This window comes from Lupinus angustifolius, chromosome LG13 (assembly GCF_001865875.1).
Source record: "Lupinus angustifolius cultivar Tanjil chromosome LG13, LupAngTanjil_v1.0, whole genome shotgun sequence".
Classification (NCBI taxonomy): domain Eukaryota; kingdom Viridiplantae; phylum Streptophyta; class Magnoliopsida; order Fabales; family Fabaceae; genus Lupinus; species Lupinus angustifolius.
Window position 1 is genome coordinate 1,715,856 of NC_032021.1, and position 21,072 is coordinate 1,736,927.

The 21,072-nt window shown below is 33.4% G+C and overlaps 3 protein-coding genes across 8 annotated transcripts; all 3 read left to right on the forward strand.

Annotated features, from left to right (window-relative positions):
• LOC109325414 (ribosome biogenesis protein BMS1 homolog) lies at positions 1,134–9,289 on the forward strand. Of its 6 annotated transcripts, XR_002105134.1 has the most exons (19): positions 1,135–1,524; positions 1,645–1,735; positions 1,837–1,955; positions 2,104–2,294; positions 2,420–2,630; positions 3,268–3,508; positions 3,822–4,213; positions 4,456–4,561; positions 4,809–5,008; positions 5,307–5,653; positions 5,839–5,938; positions 6,019–6,237; positions 6,711–6,950; positions 7,098–7,307; positions 7,409–7,678; positions 7,781–7,990; positions 8,703–8,944; positions 9,001–9,135; positions 9,195–9,283. XR_002105134.1 is itself a non-coding variant. In XM_019557773.1 (18 exons), the coding sequence occupies exons 1-17, from the start codon at positions 1,240–1,242 to the stop codon at positions 8,856–8,858; spliced, it is 3,588 nt and encodes a 1,195-aa protein (XP_019413318.1). In that variant the 5' UTR covers positions 1,134–1,239; the 3' UTR covers positions 8,859–8,872; positions 8,908–9,052. The 6 variants fall into 6 exon arrangements, 4 of the variants coding, with proteins under 4 accessions (XP_019413318.1, XP_019413320.1, XP_019413319.1 ...); XM_019557773.1 differs by lacking the exon at positions 9,195–9,283 and having other exon boundaries at positions 1,134–1,524; positions 8,703–8,872; positions 8,908–9,052; XR_002105133.1 differs by having other exon boundaries at positions 9,001–9,289.
• On the forward strand, positions 10,130–11,362 carry LOC109325733 (60S ribosomal protein L38-like). The gene is made up of 3 exons (XM_019558261.1): positions 10,130–10,257; positions 10,747–10,930; positions 11,238–11,362. Exons 1-3 carry the CDS (start codon positions 10,255–10,257, stop codon positions 11,258–11,260), a joined length of 210 nt encoding a protein of 69 aa, XP_019413806.1. The 5' UTR covers positions 10,130–10,254; the 3' UTR covers positions 11,261–11,362.
• LOC109325732 (3beta-hydroxysteroid-dehydrogenase/decarboxylase) lies at positions 13,706–18,719 on the forward strand. The gene is given in 14 exon segments (XM_019558260.1): positions 13,706–13,819; positions 13,907–14,164; positions 14,306–14,395; positions 14,597–14,730; positions 14,861–15,031; positions 15,308–15,424; positions 15,511–15,590; positions 16,023–16,218; positions 16,768–16,885; positions 16,993–17,167; positions 17,562–17,718; positions 18,077–18,149; positions 18,235–18,389; positions 18,391–18,719. Coding segments are annotated over 13 exon segments (1,767 nt in total). The 5' UTR covers positions 13,706–13,819; positions 13,907–13,917; the 3' UTR covers positions 18,445–18,719.

Consider the following 21,072-nt stretch of genomic DNA (forward strand, 5'->3'; position numbering starts at 1 on the left):
TATATGATTACTTTAGTACTTTTATTAGATATTATTATGAATATATCTTAATTCAATTAAGAGTTTAATATATTTATATATATATATATAACAATTGTGTAAAAAATTTACACTATTGGACTATCATTCTCATTGATAACTCTTCCATAAAATAAAGTAACATAAATAAGTAAAAGATAATATATTAACCGTATAAAAAACTTTATAAGGGCAATACATATATATTAATATATTTGACTAATTTGGTTAAAATAAAAATAAATGTCATTTCTTGTGATTCTCATACTGGCCAAATTAAAATTAACGTTGTTCACAATTGAATAGTTAGTTATATTAGACGTACTCACAGTTTAATAATTCAACTTTGAAAAGGGTAGTAAAAATATGTTATAAAATATGTATACATCTATATTGACTATTTTAATTGAACCAATAATTGGACAATATACATTAACTTTTCTCCTATTTTATCTCCACTACTACTTTATATTTTATTTTATACTCTTATTATTTCTAAAATAAAATTTATCAGTAGTAATAAATATTATATACTTTATTTTTTTAAATTCCAATCTATATTTATATATTTTATTTATAAAAATATTACTGTATAATAATAAATTATTGAATATTGAATGTGTGTCATAAAAATGTTAGTAATTATAAATAGAACTAAAATAAACAGTTAACATTAACAAAAATCTCATAAAAAATACCAAAACTATTTATCAAAAAAATCATTTTTTTATTTAGAAAAAACCAATTTTTTTATTTAGAAATAACCAAATATAATAAATAAAAATTTTGTCCAATATTTGATATGAATCGGATAAATATAACATCCATGTTGTGATGACATTTGAAATGAGCATAAATATTATATCAAGATCAATGTCCAAAGGTTCAAGCTATTTTACAATGAGCATAAAAAATGTTGACCTAAAACTTGAAACAAACATTTTTAGGTCAAGCTTAAATATAATTTCATCCGGACTCATTTCTTAAGTTTGTAACACTAGACCTACTTATTGAAGTGTAGTCGGTGGCAAAAATGAATTAAATAAAAAAAAAATAGCAATTTATTTTTTTAAAAAAAGTTGTGTAAGAAAATAGGTTTCCGGTTCCAGCAATTATACAAAACGCAGTCATTGGCTCATTTCATTGCCGTTCTGAAAGCGGAACCTGATAAACCCTAAACCTCACAAAACACTGTGAGAGACTTCAGCTTCATCGATTTCAATGGCCGTCAACGATGCTGATCAATCAAACAAGTCTCACAGGATCCGTCAATCTGGCGCCAAAAAGGACAAGAAGAAGCTCAAGAAGAAGAAGCAGCAAGATTCTGATGATGATGATCAGAAACAGCTTAACCCTAAGGCATTCGCTTTTTCTTCCTCCAACAAAGCCAAGCGTTTGCAATCACGCGCCGTCGAGAAAGAGCAGCGCCGTCTTCACGTTCCCATCATTGACCGCTCTTATGGTGAACCTGCTCCTTTCGTCATCGTTGTGCAGGGTCCACCCCAGGTGAATTTTCTCTTCTCTTTTGTTCCAAGTTCAAGTTTTGAAATTTGGGTCGAAACTGAATTTACATAACTCAATGAATAATATGTTATTAGTTTTACATTGTACTGTTTTTGCTTTCAGGTTGGGAAGTCACTGTTGATAAAGTCTCTGGTTAAACATTATACGAAACAAAATTTACCTGAAGTTCGAGGTCCAATTACTATTGTGTCAGGTTTGTGCATCTGTTTCCTTTGCCATGTTATTATAGTGTTATCAATGTTTGTACATTCGTGGTAATATAGTATTAAATAAGTGTTTGAATGTGAATGCTAGGAAAGCAAAGACGACTGCAATTTGTGGAATGTCCAAATGATGTCAATGGCATGATAGATGCAGCAAAGTTTGCTGATCTAGCACTGCTTCTTGTAGATGGGAGTTATGGTTTCGAAATGGTTAGTATTGGAAAACAAAGATACCATTGCATATTGCTTGTGTTTTGCTCATGTCTTGGTGGTAGTAAAATAATTTAGATGAAGCTGGCATGCAATTGATTTTACAAATTAGGTTCCCTGATTTTTTGAGCTTTTACTTCACTTACAGGAAACCTTTGAATTCCTGAACATTTTGCAAGTTCATGGGTTCCCAAAGGTCATGGGGGTTCTTACTCATCTTGATCAGTTCAAGGATGCGAAAAAGTTGAGGAAAACAAAGCAACGCCTTAAACACCGGTTTTGGACTGAAATATATGATGGAGCTAAATTGTTTTATTTATCAGGCCTTATTAATGGAAAGTAAGTATTACCAGAAATGTGTTTTATGATTATACATTTTATTATTTTACAGATGGAGGTTCATGGTTTCTACCATGTTTTGTTGCAAGTTTTACTTGATAACATTGCCTTTTCTTATTGAACAGGTACGTCAAGCGTGAAGTTCACAATCTTGCTCGATTCATTTCAGTGATGAAGTTTCAGCCTATATCTTGGCGAACATCACACCCATATGTTTTGGTAGATCGTCTCGAAGATGCCACTCCTCCCGAAAAAGTGCATGAAAATAAGAAATGTGACAGAAAAGTCATACTCTACGGTTATCTTAGAGGCTGTAATCTGAAAAAGGGGCATAAGGTGTGTTCAGCAGTTCTATATTATTGTATCTCCTTCGAAATTGAATTCATTAAAATCTAGAGCTTTTTTGGAAGAATATGCAAGTTATCATTTGCCTGTAGTTGGTACTGAAGATGGTTTGGAGCAATAGGTTGGACATTGATGTCCTCATTCTATTCTGTTTTTGTACTTCCCCATATTATAGTTTGCTCCAAGTTCACATAGCGTCTTCATGTTTTAGCATTATACTGATTAATAACCAATTATTGGAAAGATTAACCTGATGTGAATGGTGACCCTAAACCCTGATATCTGTATGACTTTTCATATGAATTAAATTTAATTTCAAACTTACCAATTTTTGCATCTGTGTGTTTGTCAACTAATAATTAACTTTGTACTTTTATTTATGCACCCCGGTAACCACTTCCCCCTGAAATATTCATGAAATCTTTCCTTCTCCTTAAAGAATTAGGAGTACATTAGATAAGATGAATTCAGTAATGACATGATATTAACTGTTGTAGCTCAATGCTTGGTCAGACTGTGGAATTAATGTAGGCTATCTGCTTGGAGTGACATGGTGACAAGTGGTGCTGAAAGTACTCTGTTTATTTCCCCCAAATGTTGGTAGTCTAACTTATATTTTGGAAACCAGGTGCACATAGCTGGAGTGGGTGATTACGGTTTACCTAGTATTACTGCTTTACCAGACCCTTGTCCTCTTCCATCTGCTGCAAAAAAGAAAGGACTGCGCGATAAGGAAAAGTTATTCTATGCTCCAATGTCTGGCCTTGGGGATCTTATGTATGACAAAGATGCTGTGTACATTAATATCAATGATCACCTTGTCCAGTTCTCAAAAGTTGATGATGAAAACTCAGCCATGACGAGCAAAGGTTATTAGATAGTTTCTTTTCATGCATTTGATCTTTGTTTGAGAAATCTTAGTAGGATCATATGGTGGCAATTTTTTAATAGATAATTTCCATGGTTGTGTTGCCCTGGGACTATTATTGCTTCTCTGTGCCATTCTTTTATTACCTGTATTATGATAATTACCACATGCATTTTCTGGGTAAATCATGCATAACATAATGGTGAATTTGTTTTACTTTTCATATTTCCCTCCTGACAGGAGAGGACATAATCATGCATAACATAATGCTGCATCTTCTTTTATTAAAATTTGTACTTTTATGCTTCTGACAGGAAAGGACAGAGATGTTGGCGAAGTTTTGGTGAAATCACTACAGAATACCAAGTACTCAATTAATGAAAAGCTGGAGAACAGCAGTATCAATCTTTTTGGTCAAAAGCCAAAAGTGTCATCAGAAGATCTAGCTGATACACAGGATGATATAGCTGGAAAAGATGGTGAAGATAATAATGAAGTGGATTCAGATGGTTCAGAATCATCTGATCAGGATGAAGCTGATGCCATGACAAAGAGTGAAGCTTCTGGTTCTGATGATGAAGATGGTGATGCATCTGATGGTAAAACTACCTCAGGAGACCACTTAAAAGAACATATTGAGTTTATTGATGGGAGACGAAGAAGAGGAGTGATCTTTGGAAGTGGTGTTAATCAAAACGAGCTGACGGTGAGCTTGAAGTTATTGCTTCCATTGAGCTGGAATCATGTCTCATTTAGCTCACAATAGAGAAACTAGCTTGCTTGATTGCTGTTGCCTTTAATTCTTTCTCGATTTCATTTAATAAGGATAGACTTTAAACTTTCATTGAATTCTATGTCTCTCAAAAACATTGTTTCAAGTTTTATGCATGTCCGTTTGCAATTTTGCATTGAGAGTACTCATAATTTTTAGACTGACTTCATTTATAGGATTTAGAAGAAGAGGATGGTGCTGCCAGTGATGATGTGGCATCTTCTGATTCAGAATCTTCAGAAGAAGCGGAGGAGGATGACAACAGTGACGATGACAAAGATGGTGCAATTTTCCCCTTTTGATTGTTAAGATTTGTATCTTGTCTGTTCATATCTGGTTGTATAAATGTATTGATGTCCTGCTCTCAGTACTACGTTTTGTAAATCGATGTTCAGTCAAGATGGATAATAAGTTCTTACATGACATAATGTTTGATCACTTCCCTTGCCAATTATTATACACCAGTGAGTGACTTGTTACTTGAGGCTTAATATCGTTTCTGACTTTACCTTCTTGATTTTTCTCATAGAAGATTATGACATGGGAAATGTCTCAAAGTGGAAAGAATCTTTGGCAGAAAGAACTCTCTCACGGAAAACTCCTAGTCTGATGCAACTTGTCTATGGAGAATCTACTGTTAATTCAACCTCTTTAGACAATGCAAATGATAATAGCGAAGATGATGAAAATGAAGAGGACTTTTTTAAGCCTATAGAAGAAGTTAAAAAGGTTGGTCCTTATCTAGTTTTAGCGATTTTTCATTGCTTTAAGAAAGGTGTTTTTAATTTGAGAGGTTGCAAGTCTATTTGTTGCTATTTTTTTGGTTGTGTGAGCTGCGAAATTGATCTTTCGAAATCAGTATTATGGCCTTGCGAATTTCGATATTTCTTTCCCCTGACAATGACAATAAGAAAAGCATTATTGTATTGAAAGCTGCTAAAGACCACTTTTTAAATTTGCTGGCCTCCAGAATATCTACTTATTTGCTTCCTAAACTAAGAAACTGCGTGGTTTTAAAATCTGACAGAACACAAGAGATGGATTGAACGATGGAATGACCAACGTTGATGATTGTTCCAAGTGTGCACATTTTGTGGATCAGAGATGGGATGAGAAAAATAATGAGGATATTCGCAACCGTTTTGTGACCGGAAATTTGGCAAAAGCTGCACTCAGAAACCCACTACCAAAATCTAATACTGAAGAGGAGAATGGTGATTTGTATGGTGATTTTGAAGATTTAGAAACAGGAGAAAAATTCGAGAATATTCAGACAGATGATGCTTTTGCTGCAAAAATACCCAAGGGAGATGATTTGGAAGCTGAGCAGCGTAGGCTTAAGAAGCTTGCTCTTCGGGCGAAATTTGATTCTCAATATCCTTTTTCTGTTTCTCTTTTGATATACGTGTTGTAGCCTTTGATATGATTTCAACGTGGAAAGCAAAAATGATTTTTTTTTTCATTTTATGTGTGACACTAACTCATTTGTGGAGGTAGGGATGCAATAGAAAACAAGTGCGCTATATGACATTCTTTTTGTAACCTTAATTTTGACCCACATATGGTGATGACTCTGGGTCAGCAGAAGAAGATGCTGATAATGAAAATGAGGTCAAATTCCGTCGTGGTCAAACTAATGAAAGTAGCTATTTTGACAAGGTAAAGTAAAACTCATTGCTCACATTTAATGTCAAGTACCATTTTGTATCTAATAGCCTCTTATTCTTGTGCCTTATCAGTTGAAGGAGGAGATTGAGCTTCGGAAACAAATGAATATAGCTGAACTCAATGAGCTTGATGAGGCTGCTCGAATAGAGACAGAGGGCTTCCGGACAGGAACATACCTTAGATTGGAGATTCATGATGTTCCTTGTGAGATGGTTGAATACTTTGATCCCTGCCATCCAGTATTGGTGGGAGGGGTTGGTCTCGGGGAGGAAAATGTTGGATACATGCAGGTCAGTGGATTGTTATTAAAAGCATATTTCCTCATAAAGTTCAAAATGCAAACAAGTCTTGAACACTTTTTAAATTGAAATTTTTTTGGCTGCATAAGATGTTTATGATCAGGGGGGGAGAGAGACATGTTATGAAATTCAGTACTGCATCAAAGTGAGTTTATCCTGGCAATTATGTTTGTAATGCTGCTTATAGCTGGATAATGGGGCACTTGGGGTAGGACTTCCTTTTGATATTGCCAACATGGAATAACTGGTGACCTTGTTTTATGAATAGGGAAAGGAACAATAAAGAACTATCTGTATAGACGTTATAAATTTGGCTTCAAAAACATGTGTTGACTTGTTAGTTAACAGTATTGAACTTTCTTAATTTTCTGTTTCTTTTTAATTTATCACTTTTCATTGTTATTTTTCGCACTCTCTTTCAACACTTTTTGATAAATATTTTTTTGCTTTCCCTTCCCTTTCAGGCCAGGCTAAAGCGGCACAGGTGGCACAAGAAAGTGCTAAAGACTAGAGATCCAATCATTGTTTCTGTTGGATGGAGGCGTTACCAGACAACACCAGTTTATGCTATTGAGGACATCAATGGAAGGCATCGAATGCTAAAATACACTCCAGAGCACATGCATTGCCTTGCTATGTTTTGGGGCCCACTTGCCCCACCCAACACTGGGATAGTTGCTGTTCAGAATTTATCGAACAATCAGGTCGGACACCTCATTCTTTTCTTTGGCTGAATGACTTTCATTGAATTTCTCTCTAACTGTACGATGCTATTTTTGTACTGTTATCTTCCATTTTGTTCCTGTTGTATTTTTTGCTTAGTGACTGGGAGGCTTTATTTGATTTATCAGGCAACATTTAGGATCACTGCAACTGCTGTTGTAGTTGAGTTTAAACATGAAACAAGAATAGTGAAGAAAATCAAATTGGTTGGTTATCCGTGCAAGGTATTCAAGAAAACAGCACTTATAAAGGATATGTTTACTTCAGATCTTGAAGTAGCTCGGTTTGAAGGTGCAGCTATTCGAACTGTCAGTGGGATCAGGGGGCAGGTCAAGAAGGTCTGTGACTTGTAACTTGGAATCAGATCTGTCCTGTTAGTGTCAACTGGATAATTATATTTGCTTTCTATTTTGGGCTGAGCTATTTTTATATCTGTCAGGCTGCGAAAGAAGAGTTAGGTAACCAACCAAAAAGGAAGGGTGGGCAAATCAAAGAAGGAATTGCTAGGTGCACTTTTGAAGACAAAATTCTGATGAGTGACATTGTTTTCCTGCGTGCATGGACTCAAGTTGAAGTTCCCCAGTTCTACAATCCATTGACAACTGCATTGCAGCCTCGTCACAAGACTTGGCAAGGAATGAGAACTGTTGCAGAATTAAGAAGAGAAAACAATCTTTCTATACCTGTAAACAAAGATTCACTCTACAAGGTATGTTCTAGTTAGATGCCATAGATTTTTTTACCCCTCCTGTTGCATTTCTCCTCCCTTATGATTGTGCCACCAGTTAATTTTCCTTGTTCTCTTTGGCAGAAAATTGAAAGAAAGCAAAGGAAGTTCAATCCAGTGGTGATTCCTAAGTCTCTACAGGCAAGCCTTCCCTTTGAATCAAAACCCAAGGATATTCCCAAGCGGAAGAGGCCTTTACTTGAAGAAAGAAGGAAAAAGGGTGTTGTGATGGATCCTCGTGAGCGTAAAGTTCATGCTCTTGTTCAACAATACCAGTTAATTAGAAATGATAAGGTAAGTACGTCTGTTTTACTTTTATTTGAATTTCTGTCCAAAATTTCATAGTTTTTGAATTTGGTATTCCTTGCAAAAACAAAAGGTATTTCTCAGCCACTTTACTAACTAGAACTTGAAATCGAGAGTACATTTGCCTTCTATCTCACACCAAATTTTTCAAAGAAAGCAAATGGACAAACCTATGACTTTGTAGCCTAATGACACTCTTCCTAAGCAAACATTTGATTCTGAGTTCAGTTTCTTCAATCCCAGTCAGTTTCAGTGCTTAAATTTAGTAATACATTTCTCCATCACATTTATCAGGTCTTGGGTCTGGCCTCCCTTGAACTAAAAGAAGATAGTTATAGATCATCTTGTAATTTTGAAAATTCATTTATGACCCATCAACGGTTTCTTTATTTTTTCTCTTTCCTCAGAGTATTGTTGGTGAAAATATCATAGATTACTACCTGTATTTACACATGCTTTTCAATTGTGAAATTGATGTCATGGGAATGAATTTTCATTGAAGTTGATTACTTGAGTAATTTCCTTCCATTGGTGTTCATATTTTTACTTCAAAATGATGTTGCTTATAAAATTTACCTAAAGTTGTGTGGTTTTGTTTCCCATAGAGTTTAGCACCATTCATAATAAGTGACATTGTTATAATGTAGCTCAATTACTTCATGTCTTGTCACATTATTTATTTTGCCTGTGCCTCTTGCAGATGAAAAAGCGAAAGGTTAGTGAAGATAAAAAGAGGAAAGCACTTGAAGCAGAGAGAGCAAAAGAGGAGGAATTGTCAAAGAAGCGGCGGAGAGAGGAAAGACGAGTGAAATACAGAGCGGAAGACAAGAAGATGAAGAAAATTCGTAGAGCATAGATATACTGAGTTAATGGCTTGAATATATTCTGCAGAATGGTATTTGTCTTGAGGTATGAGCCTGAGAAAATGGAATCACCATCCATCTCTAATAAAGGTGAAAAATTAAAGGTCATGGGGTTTGAGCTACCTACATTAGGGATTATAAATGAACAAACTTAGTGTGTATTCATCATCATGGAGATTGTTTTGGAAATGATGGTACTGATTTATGAAAATACAGTTGGCTTTTGAAGGATAAAAATGATTGGGAAGTTAGTGAGCTGAGTATTAAGCACACTTCAAGTTATGGTGTGTAATTGATGCTTGGTTTGTTTGCTTCTTAACATGTAAGCTTCCTGAATATCAATTTTGTGGCACTCTCTGATCAGGAATCTGTATGATACCTTCTATTACTATTATTCATTATATGACAGGCTTTGAATTTTGTCACGCATATCAAAAATATGTTCTTTGTTGAGAATGTCCTTAAAAAATTCTAAGAACTTTAAGAAAAGAAATGAAGAAAGTGAGAAATGTTATACTTTTTTCATAGAATTGGAAACTTTACAAGTGAGTAAGCTATCTAATATCAGACTTAATTTTTTTCAATTCGTTAAAAAATATAATCTACAAAGTGAATTTTTTTTATTTCACTGTTAACAAATTATATATACAACAATAAGGCTTTTAATCTCACTAGTTTTCGCTATGTGAACACCTGTGTGAAGAACATCTGAACAGGTATATCAATTACCTACATGGAATACAACTTTCACTCATAACAAATAATAATTATATTACATTTTTATAAAAGTAGTCATGCTCTAACTTGGTCAACTAAATTCTATGATGTTTATCATTTCAGAAACATAATTGTCTCACACAATATAAATATAAGAGTGTAATATTTTAGAGAGTAACAAATTATAATGCATGAACAATGTATAAAATTTATACACTATTGATGCTTACTTTTTTAGATAAAAGACGTATATATTGATAATGTAAAATTTTGTATATTATGAGTCTGTCATCCACAATTCATTCTTTTATCATCTTCGACTCTTTAAAAAGTAGTATAAATAAATAGTGAATAATATAATAATTGTATATAAATGTACAAATTTTTACACTAATTATAGTGAATAGATATTACACTCATAAATAAATATATCCATGTGTAAAATTTCTGAAACAATATGATACCAATCATAATTAAACCAGGCCGTGAAACTATAGCGTGATTTATTTTGGGCACAAGCCCATATGAAACGGGCTTTATTTCTACAGAGGACAGTAGCGTCATTTCAATAGAAGCCCATATGAAATGAACCCTAAACCTAAATAGGAGTGTTTTGGAGTGAATCAGAAGAGTTTGTGCCGTTTGCAGTGAAGACTTAACTCTGTCAACAAAATGGTATTTCCAACTTTTCTCTTTTGCTTCATTCATTCCTTTACTTCCTTCATCTCTATGTAAATGATAATGGCTTTGTCCTTTTGATTTTCATATGCTACAACTTTTATCAAATTATATGATATGCTATTAGGAATATCTGAATGCAGTGTAGATTTATAGGATATATTGATATGTAGAGGGGTTTTGTGATCGTATGAGTAGGTGGAAAAAACTCGTTTCAATGAAATTTTGAAATTGGGTGAAAAGATTTTATTTATCACCTGTTTGTTGATCTTGAAACTGTTAAAATTGCAAAATCATTTTCAATTCGATTTCATGTTATCTTAGTAGTCAAATTATTGTGATGAAGTGTATATAAATTGCACTGTTTTGGACAGTCCCACGTTTTTGTTGTACCCTGAGTAATTTTATTTTCATTTGGATTTCTGAATTGTGCTATCGTGGTTTTATGTGTTTGATTTATATTCTATTTTGATTTGTTCAATGTAGCCTAAGCAAATTCATGAGATTAAAGACTTCCTCCTCACTGCCCGGAGGAAGGATGCACGCTCCGTAAAAATCAAGAGAAGCAAGGATGTTGTCAAGTTCAAGGTTCGTTGCTCCAAGTACCTCTACACCCTTTCTGTGTTTGACACCGAGAAGGCCGATAAGTTGAAGCAATCACTTCCACCGGGTTAGTTTTTTGGAATTATTTCTTATAATTCGCGATGACATGTGAAATAAAAGTGGCTTTGCACTATATGAAATTAGATAAGTTGTATATACTTGTCTTTGACCATAGGTTAGTTAGAAGATGTAGTTCTTTAAGGTGGGAAAGCAAATAATTGAAATATATTACAATGTTACATGCCTTTAATTTCATATTACCAAAATGGTTTTTTCCTCCATATTTTCTCCCACTTCACGATGATCCTTTGTTAAGAAGGTTCAGGCTTTTGTGTTATATGTCATTGATATGCATTCATGGGTCATTTTTGCAGGTTTGACTGTGCAAGACCTTTGATTCAAGCCGATAGAGGAGAAGATCAAGTTGTCTTTGAATTTTATTTCATTTCTTTTTGTGTTGACTTATGATTATGAATGTTGAATTTGGTTTTCTGTGTTATGTAGCTTTAATGTCTTTAATTTTACATTAAAACCTTTTCACTTCTTCATTTTGATTTTGAACTAAGATAGGCACAAGATTTTATGAATTAAGTTCTTAGTTCTTACTACTACCCTATGCACCATTTCATTCTAAAATCACCACTCCACGCCTACTATAATCACTGTTTTGTTTATTTTTAATATTTATCTGTTGTATTTAGTCCTGTGTCCTAACCTTATGTTGTTTCACAATGTGTGTCATCCTATACAAACGTGATTAGAACTTTGAAGAATTGTTAATCTTCTAGCGTCGTCAGAGTTTAATCTTCGAGCATGGTGCAATTCGTTTAGAGAATATAGCACATATATGATTAGTTGCTTAGTGGTTTGGACCCATTGGTTTTCCAAGCGAGCAACCATTGCCATTTGTTTCAAGACTAGCTTGCAAGTGCCATATTTTAAAGTTATCAACTTCTTAACATCACTGCAATGATGAGTATGTCAAAACATGTCAAGCCATTTCATTCTTATTCTGAACAATCGGGTCTATTTTTTTACCAAACACATTTCTGAAACTTATTCTCATCCTAACCTGGTATCTTTTTTCTTCTTCTATGCCCAAACCCATTCAGTTCTACTCATCCCAGCTTAATTTCCCCTCTCTCACTCTGTAGATTCCCAAGTCTATTCTGGGACTATGTTTTTTGTCTCACAATATTGTGTTACTTCATGTTTTTAACCAAATGGCATATAGAGTGACACTAGAATATGTGCTCCAGTCTATTCCCTCTCTAAACACTAAGGTCAACAATAAGTCTCAATCCCTCTCTCATTTGCTGTCAACTAGTCCATGCACCTATTACCTCTCAATTAAACTCTCAATCAGACTTTTAAATAAACTATATACTCTTTCTCATGACCATGCCACTGATGAAATCAAAATGAGCCCTACCATAAAATCCCTACCACCACTGAATGCAAGAAATCTCAACCACCATTGCATGCAACCGATCCCTGAAAATGCCTAGGTGTGGAGACAAATGGTTTGTGATTTTTTTCTAGGAATCTTTTTAATTTTTGCAGGATCTTGTCAGTGTAGTGGTGGAAGTTGTGTACCAATTTTGGAAGTAATTTTTAATTACAATATTATTGTTTTTGTTTTACATTAACTGTTTGCTCTATAATAATTTGACCCCGTTGAGAAAAATTGTTCTTAAACAAGCAATGTGCTTTAAAATACCAATAGCCACAAGCCCACAATGATGAACAATCATAATAGCATAAGTAAAACGCTTGTGGTTGCTTAGTACATGGCTCATTATTTCTCAACATGAGCACGTCATGTTAGATAAGATTAAAGTTTTCTACCTAATATTCTTAAAAGCTATCTATTTTTAAATAATTAGTTTTTTTTGTGTTTTTATGATATTAACTACAGCTAGTGTGTTTATATATTTGTAGTTGTAAAATTTATGTTAATAATCATTTATTAAATTTAGCTATTTAATTTCTATTACTAAAAACGATGTTATGTATTGAAGTATGGATTCATAAACTTGTAATATTTTGTCAACTTTCATCAAAGAACATCTTTTGGATTTGGTAGTGGTCGTTGGCCATAGTGCTATAATGTCTATTTTGTCTTACCAGAGAAGTGAATTAAGTTGAGGAGTAACGTTAGAGGAAGACAATGATGTGGGCCATAATGAACTTTAGGACTATAATAATAATACTTATATGGTGGCATTACCTTTCAAACTTCCTATAAGTGGATCAATTGATGGAATGATTCACCTAACACCATTCTGTTGTAGCTGATGCATCCCCATCGCCACACCACTTATATTCCTATCTGTTGGAATTGTCATTCATAAGAATCATTTGGTTAACCACTCCAAAAGGGATATGTCTCTTGCTGCTTATGTACAAGGTGCTCATATATTTGAATGTCCCAACCTTCCCAAGTCACAACCTTAATATTCACTCACCTCGTTGATACGGAATTAATCTATTTTGATGTATGATTGTCTCTCTCACTAAATATTACTTACAGAGATCAAATATTTGATCTTTTGAATCTATCTGAGCTTCAGTAATATCTTATACAACTAAATCAATGGTTTTGTCGGTGAAATTTATATTTTAAGGAAACTTTACTTTATTTTAATTAAATGATTTGTTTTTATCCTATGGTAAAGGTTTTGAGGTGTATCATTTAAAAAATAAAGAGTAATATTCTATGCACGGAACATTATAAATATTTATACACAATCAATAAGAACTATTTTTCTTGAAGAGTTTAAAATGAATAATAAATGATACAGTAACAATGTATAAAACTCATAAAAATAATAAAAAATGGACTTCTAATATATAAAGAATTATACATTGAATATGATGTAGATTCCATGAAGGATGCCATTCTCAGTTCCCATTTGCATCGTACGGACATAGAGTAACAGTTTCCGCGCCAAAGGTGAAGGCACTAACCACTCTCTCTTCTCTTGTTTTCAACGTGAATGAAATGAACATGATACGACATTAACATTGATCGTTTTGACAGTGGTTGAAGCAATGGAAGATCGCTTCACAGAATTGAACCCTAAAACGTGCGTTGTTTTAGGTGGCAGAGGGTTCCTTGGAAGATCCTTGGTTCTCAGATTGTTGAAACTCGGTAACTGGATCGTTCGAGTTGCCGATTCCGCTCACTCCCTTCAACTCGATCACTCCGACTCCGACTCGCTTCTCGCTCAAGCTCTCTCTTCTTCTCGCGCTTCTTACTTCCATCTCGACCTTCGCGATAAGCACCGCATTCTCAAAGGTCAATATTATGATCCATCATAAATTATTATCAAATCCACGTGTTTTTCTGTTTTGTTGTGAAATTGTGGAAAATATGAGAGTAATAACGATTTCAACTTGAGAAACTAGCAGAAAATATGATATTATGTATTTTCTGCAGTTCTAGAAGGTTCTTCCGTCGTGTTTTATATGGATGTCGATGCTTTGAATGCAAAAGACTTCTACAGTTGCTACAAACTTATAGTTCAAGGTACTTTCTATTTTATTGCTATTGCATACAGGACTTAAAATGAGGTGTGGTTGTATTTGCAATTTTGTCATGACCACAACTGTGCTCACATTGGTTGCATTTTCTAGCAATTTTCCATATTCAGTAAGTGCAACCGGAACTTAAATTGAAAACCTATTTGGATTTTATATTTACTTCCATGAATTTTCATTTTTGATCCAGGTGCAAAGAATGTCATCAGTGCTTGCCGGGAGTGTAGAGTGAAACGCCTCATATACAACAGCTCTGCAGATGTCGTTTTTGATGGTTTGCATGATATTCGTTACGGCAATGAATCGCTGGCATATCCCTGGAAAGTATGCCTTTGTTATTTGTTAAAAAAAGTTTCGTCCTATTTATTTACTTTTTAACTACAAGAAAAAAAATATTACAGGGTTTGTGTTTTTAGACAGATATGCTTTTTTAATAAGGGGATGTGAATTGCAGATGGACAATGTGTTAAGTGACCTTAAGGCTCAAGCAGAAGCATTGATCCTGAGTGTCAATGACATTGATGGCCTATTGACATGTGCACTTCGTCCTAGTAATGTTTTTGGACCTGGTGACTCAGACTTTATACCATGTTTTCTAAAGTTAGCAAGATATGGTTTTACAAAGGTGCTTCTCTTTTTACATAAACTTCTTTGTGTCAATTGTGGTATGCATTATAGGATCATTTGTCAAATTGGGGGAAAGTGGGAAACCTTGTGAAATGTAAGCTTCAATCCATATAATAAATTGGAAATCACCTTATGGTTGTTGCACTATTACTTCCGTAAATCTTTTCACTTTCCTAATCCCATTCAAGCTCTATTATGAACATATCTCTAAATTTCCTGCTACTTTTCCCATGTCATGGGATTCATTTTTTTGAGTAACAATTTCTCATTTCAGTTTATTATAGGGACTGGTGATAATATTTCAGACTTCACCTTTTCTGAGAATGTTACTCATGCACATATCTGTGCAGAAGAAGCCTTAAATTTTCGAACAGTTTCTGTGGCTGGAAAGGTAAATATATTGAACATCAGTGGGGTGTGTGGTCTACTCTGAATTGATATTCATGCATAACAAGGTGCTAATTTTTTTTTGTGCAGGCATTTTTTATTACGAATCTTGAACCTATGAATTTCTGGGAATTTCTCTCCCTTTTGTTAGAAGGTCTTGGATATCCGAGGTAAAGATGAGTAGTGTTTTGGTATATGTTTGACATGGCTGTGGCATAGCACAGGGGTGTTTAATATATAGGGGGGATGCTTTGTACATTAGATTTCCTATGCTCATATATTTGGAATAAACCAGCCACAGGCCATATTGAATTAGTTATTTCCTGCCAATCTAGGAGCGTCATACCTTTTGACCCTATAATTTATGTCTGTTTGAACTGCATCTTGCTATTCCCTCCCTTAGCACACAAAGTTAGCTTGCAGTGTTTCATCTCGGTCAATCTCTCTTGTATAGTGGTTTTCTTTGGTCTATTTGCTACTTTGGTTTGCTGCTTGGTTCACTGTTGCATGCAGCAGGACACTGCTCCTGGTTATTCTTTTTTGCTGGTTTATGACCTCTTATGCTGTTAACCAAGACAGAGAAGTCCTTTCTTTAATTGCAGACCATTCATCAAACTCCCTGCCAATTTGGTTCAATACTTCCTGAAAGTTTTAAGGTGGTTACATGAAAAGCTGAGGCCCAGATACTTCAGTTATCCGTTATTAGTTCATTTTTTTCAGTTAGCTACACATACCAGAACATTCAACTGCACAGCAGCTCAGAAAAATATTGGATACTCGCCATTAGTCTCCCTTGAGGTTTAAATCTTCTCATTTCTTTCCTTCATTTATCTTTTTTACTTTGTTAGTCATGAAATCTTGTATGTTCTTGTTCTTTTTCGTGTTAAAAATTAGCAGTAACTCAGTTGTATCACTTATATGAGGTTAACTATGTGGCAACCTCCAAACAAGCAAAATGTGAAGTAAGGAATGGAGAGTCATTAAAGAAGAAAGTCTGCTTTTTTTTTCATACTGTTCAAACCCTACTCCCTCATACAAACAAAAAGAATTGAAAAAAAAACACTTTAATGGGTCTTGTTACTTATATTTGTACAGTATGTTGTTACTTCTGTTAATCCAGGTGCTTTAAGATATTAATTAAGGATGGGTTCTTATGATTTATCAATTACTGGAATGTGATTCTGAAAAACTAGCTTCAAGTGATTTATGAATTGCTGAAAACAGTATAAATTGAGTTTTTCATTATCCTAAACAGACTGGATGTTCTATTTGGCAGTGCGCATATATGGTATGGAAATTTTTACTCTTAACATTTGCGTTTATATTAGCTGATATTGAATTCTACAGGAAGGCATCACATTAACCGTAGGATCATTCTCTAATTTAGCCAAGGATTCATCTTTTTCAAGTTGCTGCGATTCCACTGAACAGTCAAAAGCAGATAAGATGCTTGGTGGTGGAAAAGGTTATAACACAATGCTTTCTCTTGTTACCATTTTAATTAACTATCCTAGACATAGAGTTTGGTAGCATTTTATCAAGCCAGATTAATGTTTAACGTTATTGCTGCAGTGGCTAACATATTGTTGTGGAGAGACGAGAAGACATCCTTTACATATTTCATTGTGCTGGTTTTGTTGTTTTACTGGTTTTTCCTTTCCGGACGTAGTTTTATATCATCTGCTGCCGGACTTTTGCTGGTTGCCACTTTACTTCTCTATGGATACTGTCTTCTACCATCTAAGCTGTAAGTGCTTTCTCATAAATACCGGGACTTTATATTTATATACTTTTAACAAACTTAGGAAGCTTCATGTCTTCAAATTGCTGTATATTGTGATGCGCAATTTTTTCAATGTAAGTCTGTTTCTCTGTCAAAGTGATGGTTCAACATTTGGTGCTCCCTCCGTTTTCATTATGTTGGTTATGTTTTGCATGATTGCGATTTAGTTATAGAACATATTATTTAATTTAATTATTTTAAGAGTGATATGTCTATATTACTTATCAGCCATAATAGCTATTCATTCGACCACAAATCTGTGCTAAGTACAGGAGTTACATCATATTTTTACACTTCATGAACATTTGAAAAGGAGAAATTGTTCTATCAGCACTAAATGCATGACACTTTATGACAGATTTAATTTCTCTATACCGAGGATACCCACTTCTAGTTTTGTGATCTCTGCTACCACAATGAAAGGTTTGGTTGCAACTATAGTATATCAGTGGAACAAGGGTTTTCAAAATATAAGAAACCTGGGCAAAGGGAATGATTGGTCTACATTCTTCAAGGTAAAAGACGGGGCCTTCTCATCTTTTTAATAAAATAAATTTGCTTTTTTTATTCAACTTAATTTTGTGAATTTTAATTTATTTTTGTGAATATATGATGTGTAAACGTTATCTGTTTAATGAAAATGGAATTACCCTTATGTCTGGATCTACTGTTTGGTTTTGGAAAGCGAGTCCCAAGTTCTATGGTCCAATTAGCCTGCAGGTTACTATTTTACTCTTCTGTCTAAACTGTCTTGCATACTTCATGGAGAAGTGGGCTAGAAATAGTGGTTAATTTATGCGCGAGTGTAGATACACTATGATGTAGAGATTCCAGGAATCTTTTCCTTCATGTGACATTTTTGAGCTTATGCAGGTTGCAGTTGTTCTTTACTTTCTGAAGTTAATCTTGACAGTGTCAAAGTTGTTGACAACTCTTACAGGAATAGGTATGGGCTTGCAATTTCCTATTTGCATAATTTTCTGATGGGCTGCTGCGATTTCATTTTCACCCAGTCTGATTTTGTTATGTAGGTTTGGTCTCTGCATTCATGGCATTTTTTGTGTACGAGCAGTATGAATCAGAGATTGATGGATTGGTGGATGTTATGTTCACCCAATTGACGGAGTTCGTGACATATTTGATGAGAACTTTACCTGTTTCGAAATCACAGCATCTGCATTATCATCAGGAATGACAACTTTAAAGGTTACAAAGGACCAGGAAGGGTAAAGCTGATATAGCCAAAAGAGTTTCAGCTTCGAAGTTCGAGCTCCATTAGGCTTTGGATCACTTACCAACAGCGAATTGTGTCCCTCAGAAAAATATAGTTAGGTATAAACACATTTAGGAGGACACTGCCTCTCCTTTATTTTCTGTAATCACAAATGAACTAACATGTTAAGCTGAAGATGTTGCTGTTGGACATTATTATAGTGCTCTGTTTAACAGGTGAATTATTGAGGTACATGTTGATCATTGATGTTTTTTTTAAAAGCTGGATTGATGGTTAGTTCATGGGCATCACTATCCTTCAAAAGGAATACTATAATATGGTGAGGCCATTGAGTATCTCTTTGGAATAAACTAAGATTAAGTCAAAAACTGAGGTGCGTTTTGGGACTAAATTTCAGTTTAAAAAATTGTTGTTAGGTCCTTGATCATCCGGCACCATATGTTTTTTTAAATGGTAAATTCAGTGGCCATTGAGGTTTTTTAAATTAAAAGGACCCAAATTAGTCTTAGTTTTTTTATTGCAAGATAGTTATAATTTAATCATTATAGTTTTATGAATTTCTAACTGAACCCATATTGCTAGGACAATTACAAATTGGCTAAACTGCATTTCTAGTCCCTTATCTTTTATAATTGTGTGATTTTGGTCCTCTTACTTTTGTTTGTACACTTTGGATACAAAACTTGTATGATTGTGCAAATATTATGTGCCTATACAACACTAGAAAAGAAGTGATATATGAAAGAGTTTCCTCCTTATTTTGTATTTTATACGTATAATACAATAAGAGAGTGATGTCTGAATGGTTTAATCGATCATCTGTACATCTATTATTTTATTTTTCTGTTATAATGAAAGGAGATTCCTCATCCCAGTATGGAATATTTAAATATGAGAAGTATTTGAATAGTACAATTCATCATCCTTTTCACTTCTACCTTTTTTTCCTAAACCTTTTCACACCTAAAGAAATGGAGAGAGGGAATGTTTATCTAAGTGCCTAGTATTTGACTTATTTGATTTATGATCAGATATTTAAAAAATAATATATCATTTCTAGTATTCAATTATCTATGTTCCATTATATTTAAAGAGATAGATATAAAAAGTAATGGCAGATAGATAATCCAAGCCTCTACTCATCTTGCCTATATGTCTGATTTGAGAGTTTAACCAGTGCCTTTATTTAAAAACATTTATTATGTGTTATGGCTATGTTTGATTATTTGTATTCTCCACTAGTTTATATCAGTAAATATAGTGAATATAGACATATTTGTTTGTAAAAATGCATGAAATATCATACTATGCTCATTCTAAATATAGGTATGGTAGCTTTGCATACAGAATGCTATAACAAATACATAAAATTAACAAAATTTAAAAATAATTTCACATCATTACCACGTTTTTAAAATTACATATCACATTATATTAAATTTTAAAAAATAATATACGATACACACGTCCAAACAATTAGCACTACATGTCTTTTAAGTCTAATGACAAACTAAAATCTAACATTTAATAATTAATATCATAAGTTTTTAAAAGTCAAAAATCATCATAATTAACATTTTATGCATTAAAATCATGTTTGTCTTCATTAAAATAATCTCTCGTATTGGTTCATAGAAATATGCATTTAAATGAGACTTCTCCACCTTGATTATGTTTTTTCAATTCCTATAAAATTTAATAACCTATAGATAAAAAATAGAAAACAAATAAAGTGTAAATGAACAAATAATGATAGACTCACATCAAACATGATTCTTCTGGTGGAACTTGATATACTTAACGATTAAGTTTTTGTATATTTTTATATGAGATTGTCAAAATTAGTGTTTTTAAACTAAGATCGATGAATGATTAAATTAAGGTATTAGACCAATGTTTTACTAGTTATAAGAGTGAATTACTGGTTGAATATTAACTCAGTCCATATAAAAAATATTATAATAAATTCATAATATATATAACATTATTTTTTATTTTTTATTCTAATATAAAAAATTATCATAAGACAACATTACATTAGATTAAACAAAGAATATAGAAGATTTGTCTATAACAAAAATATCGCAAATAAGCGAGAGTATAATCATACAATATAGGCTATATGCTTTAATCACAACAAAAATGAAGAAATAAAATTTAAACTTAATTGAAAACAATGTTTTTGTCCATAAGTTTACAATTGACAAATATAATTGCAATATTTATAAACATAATTGCAAAGAACCAATTTCTTCATCTCTCAAAACAACGTGATTTTGACATTTTTTAATATTAATTGATCTCACATAATCAAACTGGTCTAACTGATCGAGTCATAAGTTTTATGCTGAAGTTTACCAACTCAAACCATTTCATACCCATTTTAGTACATAACCGATTAAAAGAGAGACTCAAACTAATTAAGCGATTAATGATTCCTGGTTAGATCGATCTCACAGGCAGTTTAATACATATACTCAAAGAGAAAAATTTGTTTGAAAATATAATCAACCCATCATATTTTAAAATACATACATTTATATTTATATTTGTTAGTACTATTATTTAACAATATATTATACATCTATTAGTTGTCTCTACATAAATACGTCTTTACTCAACTCTTTCTCATTCT